Source organism: Carex rostrata, chromosome 2 (assembly GCF_964058835.1).
Source record: "Carex rostrata chromosome 2, lpCarRost1.2, whole genome shotgun sequence".
In the NCBI taxonomy this organism is placed as follows: Eukaryota; Viridiplantae; Streptophyta; class Magnoliopsida; order Poales; family Cyperaceae; genus Carex; species Carex rostrata.
This window is the reverse complement of record NC_135919.1, coordinates 11,075,248-11,083,218: the sequence shown is the minus strand read 5'-3', so window position 1 is coordinate 11,083,218 and position 7,971 is coordinate 11,075,248. Positions and strand designations below refer to the sequence as shown.

The 7,971-nt window shown below is 38.9% G+C and overlaps 1 protein-coding gene across 1 annotated transcript; it reads left to right on the top strand.

Annotated features, from left to right (window-relative positions):
- Nucleotides 1–4,326: 4,326 nt before the first annotated feature.
- Nucleotides 4,327–6,414, top strand: LOC144574582 (calcium uniporter protein 1, mitochondrial-like). The gene is made up of 2 exons (XM_078324577.1): nucleotides 4,327–4,804; nucleotides 5,633–6,414. The coding sequence occupies exons 1-2, from the start codon at nucleotides 4,406–4,408 to the stop codon at nucleotides 6,125–6,127; spliced, it is 894 nt and encodes a 297-aa protein (XP_078180703.1). The 5' UTR covers nucleotides 4,327–4,405; the 3' UTR covers nucleotides 6,128–6,414.
- Nucleotides 6,415–7,971: the final 1,557 nt, after the last annotated feature.

The window sequence follows — 7,971 nt, the reverse complement described above, 5'->3', positions numbered from 1 at the left end:
CACCAGGCAAGAGGGCAGTTGGATGCAAGTGGGTCTTTACAGTGAAACAGAATCCTGAGGGTCTGGTTGAACGCTACAAGGCTCGGTTGGTAGCGAAGGGGTACAGTCAGACCTATGGAATCGACTATGATGAGACCTTTGCACCCGTGGCGAAGATGAGCACAGTGAGGACACTGGTTTCCATGGCAGCGAATGGAGGATGGAAGTTACACCAACTCGACGTGAAGAATGCGTTTCTTCATGGTGACTTGTTAGAGGAGGTGTATATGGAGATACCATCAGGGTTTGGCACGAACCAGACAGTGGGTAAGGTGTGTAGGCTCAAGAAGTCGTTGTATGGGTTGAAGCAATCCCCTCGGGCCTGGTTTGATAGGTTCAGGAAGGCTATGGTAGGCATGGGCTACCAGCAAATCAATGCAGACCACACGGTGTTCTTTCGACAACATGGCGGTCACATTACTATGTTAGCTGTGTATGTTGATGATATGATCATTACCGGGGATGACGAAGGGGAGATTGCACAGTTGAAGGCAAGATTGGGGAAGGAGTTCGAGGTGAAGGATCTGGGACTGCTTAGGTACTTCCTTGGAATTGAGGTGGCTCGTGGAGCAGAGGGAATTGTTCTATCCCAAAGGAAGTATGTCCTAGACTTGCTCACTGAAACAGGCATGTTGGGGTGCAAGCCTGTGGTTTCTCCAATCGATGTGAAGGCCAAAATAAGTGCAGAGACAGGAGAACAGGTTGATCGTGAGAGGTACCAGAGACTGGTAGGCAGATTGATCTATTTGAGCCACACTCGTCCCGATATCTCATTTGCAATGAGCGTGGTGAGTCGCTACATGCATGACCCTAGGAAGGGCCATATGGACGCAGTGTATCACATTCTGAGGTACCTGAAAAGTGCACCAGGAAAGGGCTTGATTTTCAGGCAGAATGGGCACATGAACATTGAGGGCTATTGTGACTCGGATTGGGCTAGTTCTCTTGATGACAGGAGGTCCACAGCTGGCTACTGCATGTTTGTAGGGGGGCAACTTGGTCTCTTGGAAGAGCAAGAAGCAGCCAGTTGTTGCGAGATCGACAGCAGAAGCCGAGTACAGGGCTATGGCATTGGCAGTTGCTGAGATGGTGTGGCTGAAGAGGTTGTTGGAAGAGCTCAAGGTGAATAACGGAGCTAAAATGAAATTGTGGTGCGATAGCAAGTCCGCGATTAGCATTGCCAACAATCCTGTGCAGCATGACAGAACCAAGCATGTGGAGATCGATAGGTTCTTCATAAAGGAAAAGCTAGAGAGTGGACTATTGGAGCTGAGTCATGTAGCTACTAGAGATCAAGTAGCTGACTGCCTCACCAAAGGACTTAGCTCGATAGATCTAGATAGGTTTTGTGACAAGATGGGCTTGAAGGATATCTTTTGCCCATCTTGAGGGGGAGTGTTGAGAATTATGTATGTTTATTTATGTATGTTTATCGTATTATGAGAGTTGTAGGGTTATATAGGCAAGAAAGGTATTATAGAAGTTGTAGGGTTGTGTATGCAAAATGTACCGCCTATATAGGCTCAAAGGAACACAGGAATAAACACAATTCATTTTCTCAATTAATCTTTTGAAACCCTCCTCATTATATATAATATATGATATTTGGCAAATTACTCGAGTCCATATCCTTCGAGGCAGGGACGAATGTAAGAAGGCAAAATGGAGATCAATTTATTTTTATTTTATTTTCCCTTTTTTTGTATTTTTGTATTTTTTTTTATATAATTTAGATTATAATATTATGAAACTGTAAAATTTATTTTATTTTTTTTTTGCAAAAAAAAAATTATAATTAATTCTCATATATATTTAACTCTTATAATTTGAAAGTGTGATTACTCTTCTCTGAGGGTGACATAATATTTTTGTTTAGATCTGAACTGTCTCATCAAGATCAAGTCAATTTGGACTGAAACCAAATGCATGGTCCTTTTAACATTTCTCTGGATTCTGATCAAACGACCCGGATCCGGACCGAACCCGTATCCTCTCAGGTATTGCACAATTATTGCAGAGGATGACTTACTTAACGGTTTGAGATTAAATCTCAACCGGCTTGGGATTCGGGTCACTGTAGGGGGCCCCATTTTTGGGCTTTGAGATTCGTGCCAAGTTAAAAAGTACGGTTCAGATCTAGTAATTGTAAAAGATTCCCTTATCAGGTATTGGAGAGGATATATTTTCATCCGGACCTAGATAGAAATATTCTTATGGATAAATCTGTTGTGATTCCAAAGAATCACAGGGTTCCTGCAATTTCAGATCTCACCATTCAATTTTTATAATGTACGAACCTCAAGAGCAGTTATTTTTTCTACACGGATCTCAAAATAAATGAAGGGGTGGATGTGAAATCTCAGGCCCTGCGATATCGCAGCAGATTTATTTCCATATTCTTATACCTCACAGTGATATGAATTGGAGAGACTTCTCTTCCTACCCGATTGCAATCCACCAACTGTGCCAAGTTGCAAAAGTAAAATAAAGAACCGCGTCTCCGCCAACCAAAGCGTAGCGCAGCAGGATAGAGGCAACCACGTCTCCGTGTCAGAGGCGATGTTGCAATATATGGAAAGAAAAACATTGACGCATGAAATAAATGAGACGAGGATACGCAGAGGACGCTAACGCTATATTACAGTTTAGTAAATTTTCCTATTTAAGTAGTAAACCCACTTTCCTGGATGTAGCCTTTTTATCCTGCCCATAGTTGCTCCAGTCATACTCAAGAGGTCGACTATTTGGAAATAAATCTGCTGTTATTCTAAAGGGATTGCAGGACCTGTGATTTCAAATCTAACCTTTCATTTTTTGGAGTGCACAAATTTCAACAACACTTATTTTTTATGCATGAATATCTAGACAGATAAATAAATGAATTTGGAATAATAGATAAATAAATGAATTTGGAATAATAGGATCCTAATCACAGCAGATTTATTTCCCGACTATTTTGATTTACTGCACCTCCGTGAAGTCCCAGTGATTTAACGGCGTTTGTGGAAGGATTTGGTAGACGCAGCCGATAGGCAACACCAATTAAAACCCAAGTTTTTGTAGTTCATTTGATTATTGATTTTTTTTTATTTTGTAAAATAAACTCTTAAATTTATTGAGTTTTAAATTATTACGAATATTAATAGATAAGCAATGGACACAACTATACATAAAAAGGGATATTGATCCCTCCTCAACAATAATGTCTTCAATGAGAATAGTTAACAAAGTTTTATCTCTGTGGAGTTTTATTAATACTCACCCCCCCCCCCCCCCGCCCCCCCCCAAAAAAAAAAAACTCTAAGGACTGTCATTTGTCGTTGCGGTCCTGCAAAAATTCAAAAAAAAAAACAATTTGTTGTTTTTAATTATTTTTTAATAATTTTCAAAAATAGAGAGAACAATTTGAATTTGTTAGAAAGAACATCAAACAAAATAGATAAAACATCTTATAATTTAGATGTACTAGAAGGACTTCGAAACATTTTTCAGACATGATTTTTTCCGCCTGTATTAAAGATTAATTTATTTCTTGGTGTGTTATTAGAAAAAAATAAAAATAATTTGAATCTAAATTATTGATTCCGGTTTAAAAATCACTTCTAGTAATAAAGAATTTGAATGTAATAAAATGACTGCGATTATTTCTTTATTTACTAGAAATGACTTTTAAACATTTGCTATTATGTAAATTCGTCAAGATCATTATACCGATGACATTTTACCGGTCAAAGTTGGAGAAGCGCAGCATTCCGAATCTAACGGCCTTATGAGTCATCCTGTGTTCTTAGATGTTGACCAAATTACGACCTTTCAAATCGTGAAGCCTCCATTTCAAAAAGGAAATACGGCCACAAAAATCAGAGCAGAGAGATCTTTCTACCAAAATCTACTTACAGCGACGTGGCGCTATTTAACTGTACCTTAACATTCGTACAAACTATTTGTACTTTTTGGCTCTGTTCTATTGAAAAGGTCAAATTTCTCTCTCCGCCCCCCCCCCCCATGAATTCATATCTCCCCGGTACCGTAATAGGGAATCTTTCACAATTATTAGATCTAGACCGTTATTTTAAATTTGACACATATCTCAAAGTCCATTAATACTGATCCTGTGCTAGCCCGAATCCCAAAAGCGACTGAGAGTTAATCTCAAACTGTAAAGTGAAGGTAATCTTTTACAGTAATGGAAAGGATACTTGTTCCCCTCCCAATGCTCCCATCACGCTTAGAATTTTTTCCCTGCCTAAGGGCTTAAATAAAAAAATATATATATAATTTTTTCCCGTTAAAAATTGGAATTCACCTCCACCGCCCCACACAACTTTGTCCATATCTCTAAAAAGAAAGAAAAAGGAAAACAAAAATGCTCGGACGCGCGCTTTTCTCCCCTCACCGGCGGTTATGGAACCCCCAGGCGCTCCGGATCTGGTCCCACCATTTCGCTTCCCTCCCATCCCCGTCTCCGGCTCTGGAACCAGAACCCTATACCACCACCACCAAGTCACCGCACGATGATGTGTGCGAACCGGCGGTAACCGTATCGGAGGCGAGGAGGCTGATGCGGCTTGTCAACGTGGAGGCGTTGAAGAAGAAGCTTGGTGAAAGTGGCGGAGAGGTTATTCCGTACAATGAGTTGCTCCGCACGTGCGAGTCTATGGGCGTGACTCGCACATCCGACGAGGCAATCGCGTTCGCACGTGCACTTGATGAGACGGGAGTTATCATGCTGTTTCGTGATAAAGTGTACCTCCATCCAGACAAGGTGATTTTTGGCTATCTCACTGCTTCTGTTTTGGGAGTTTTTCTGGTTACCCCTGTAAAATCTCAATTTATTAAATGTATCTTGCATCTCCTGGTCCCCTCCAAAGGGAGATCCTCCTGAAAAGTTTCCCATCCATTATATATATTTTGACTATTATTTCTTTTTATTTGGCAGTTTAATTAATTCGTGTTTGTTTCCTTTTTATCCTTTTTTTCTGTTTGCTCAAAGTAATATTCATTTCTGTGAGGTAAAATTGAGATTAAGACTGTTGGATGTTTTAACAAATATGGAGGAGATTTAGCTGGTTATAGCTCATGAGACGATTTGGAAAAATTAAGCATTTACAATAAATTTTGGTAATCTATTAAGAGATTTAAAATGTTAGAACTTCCATTATACTACCTGCTTTTGTTTATTCCCATTAATTGAGCTTATTGCATTTTTTAATTGTTCAAGTTGCGCTTCCTTTCTTTAGAAACCCCTATGAATAATGCTATTGTTCTACTCAATTACATATGGTTAACAATTTGGTCTTTCAAGTATGCCATTTATTTTTCTTATTTTAGTTATCTCATTGGGTCCACGAACTCACCAAGACAGTTTTCTTTGATTAAGAAATGAATGTAGTTGACCATAATGTCAAGAAAATGGCCTGAATGCATGATTTTCTTATGTTGCCCAATAACATCAGTGCTTCTTGGGACCAATTGAAAAGGCTATTATCATATTGTATTCAATTAAGTTCTTATCCATTAATATCTATGATCTATCAAACATTGGAACTCAAATTTGTATGTTAACTAACTTTGACCTTGACAAAATGCTTAGGTTGTTGATTCAGTGAGTAAAGTCGTACCATTTGCACTGGCACCAGAAAATGACCCAAGAAAGGAAGAGCTGAAGCAACTAATAAAAAAGAAAGAAGAGATCGACAAACTTGCACACAAACAGGTGCGTCGCATCCTGTGGATCGGTTTGGGCGGTTTAATTTCTCAGGTCGGTCTCTTTTTCCGCCTCACCTTCTGGGAATTCTCTTGGGATGTCATGGAGCCGATTGCATTTTTCACCACCACAACTGGTTTAGTGCTTGGATATGCTTATTTTCTGATTACATCAAGAGATCCAACGTACCAAGATTTCATGGAAAGGCTGTTCACTAAGAGGCAGAAAAAATTGATGCTGAAGCAGGGATTCGATATGGAGAAATATTTGGAGTTACAGAAGTGCTGCAAGGATCCATGGGAAAAGATGTGCCGTGAAAATCATTTTCCGGGAAGTGACAGTTCGCATTCAACTTACCATGATCTTTCCCTTCACAAGTGAGAGTAGGAAAGGTAGTATACAGTTGGACCTGTGTGTCTGAATTTTATCAGATGCTGGTTTAATGCTACTCCTTGATTACACACGAAGATTAATAATTTTTTTTTTTTGCTTGCTCATATTGACCATACTTTTGTCACAGCAGTAAAGCTGCTTCTAATTGGGTTTAGGAGGGGGGTGCCGGGGCGGGAAAGAAAGGGCATGTTTTGTATGACTACCAAATATTATTTGGGAAGTCGATTTACTGTGATTTTGATGATAATTGTCACATATAAATTTATTATGTTTTTTTATTTTATCATTCGCATTTGGCAACTAGTATTCTTTATGTATTTATTGTTCTTTGTTCTAGTGTCATTTTTTGGGTGAGAAACTTGTCATCGTTAATCAAAATTTTCATGTATATTCAGTTATTCACCATGACTTGTGTAGAACTTTTTTTTTTTTTTTAACTTAATTGTCACTAAACTCGTTAAGTAGAGTTGTTGAAAAAATAACCATTCAAACACCCCGTTCTGGTGAGTGACGGTTAGGTAATAGGTACAAGAAAAATATTGAAATTCCAAAATGTCTTGTGGCGCAGGATGCAGTGCTCCAATATTGAAAATTTAAAGTGCACTTCAGAAATTCCAAACTGTCCAGCCGCCAAAAGGAGAGTAATTGCGAAGTCTCAAATCGAAAGAAGAATTGAATCTACGAGAACTAGTTGGATAATTGGAAGACCAGTCCGGGTAATGCTCGGAGCGAATTAGTCAATTCCATAGAGAGGTGGCGCACAACTGAAATTCTTGACCAGTTCCTTAAAATACCATTCCAAATTCTAACATGAAATTTTCTTTCAGACCAAATCCAAGAAGATTAGGTTGACAACGTGAGTGAAAGTCTCAAATGTAAAGAAGAATTGAATCTACAAGAACTAGTTGGATGATGCTCAGAGCGAATTAGTCAATTCCATTATTCCATAGAGAGCTGGCTCTCAACTGAAAGTCGTGATCAGTTCCTTAAAATAATAAATTCTAACATGAAAGTCTTCTTTAGACCAAATCCAAGAAGATGGTCGACAGCGACGAGATCCCAGACTGGGGTCTTCGTTGTCGTGCTATTAAGTTAGAGATAAGACAAGTAATTGTGGGTGAGCATTCAACTGTTGCATGCCCGGACAACGGGACAAGTTCCTCTTTGAGTAGTTGCCCGAGAATGAGGAGACGGAGACTAGTTCTTTTGATCTTTTCCATCTCGCACGACCATTATTTAATTCCCTATTACTGCAGCTTTCAAACAGGACGATTACGGCTGTCTTATTATATCTTTACTCGAATTTGTCGAGCTTGGCGGAGAATTGAAGGTCAGTCCTATACGGCTATAACATCGTGGGTGTTAATAGCATTCTTTTATCGCTCTATCCAAATTCATAAGTATTCAATGTTATTTTCGTTAATTTATTGAGTAGTAGGATAAATTTTTTTTATTGTTTTAACGGATACGGATATAAAAATACTTTTATACGATCCGCAGCCGTTGACACTCTAGTCCTAGGCCCGAGTATAACTAGTAAGGTCTTCCTGATAAAGCCCTGCAGTAAATATAATTACAAATTAGAGTTGATCTGAAGTTTTATTTTTAAAAATTGTACCTTATTTGAATTATCATGTCTCGAACAATCCTGAGCCCGCAAAAGCCCGATCAAAACTATATATTTGGTCTGCAACGATTAGTAGAGTAGTTCTTCCTCTCTTGTTTATTGAAAGCCTAATCAATGAATGACCGCTCGTACTAATTTCACAGCTGAAAGAATGTTGACAATTGGTCAAACGTTTAACCTATCTGGCACTCGACTGGGCATCCCC

Excerpts from the sequence above, each read along its gene's own strand:
- LOC144574582 (XM_078324577.1), top strand. The coding sequence starts at position 4,406 with ATGCTCGGACGCGCGCTTTTCTCCCCTCACCGGCGGTTATGGAACCCC. Across the intron at positions 4,805-5,632 it reads TGTACCTCCATCCAGACAAG|GTTGTTGATTCAGTGAGTAA; the intron begins GTGATTTTTGGC and ends CAAAATGCTTAG.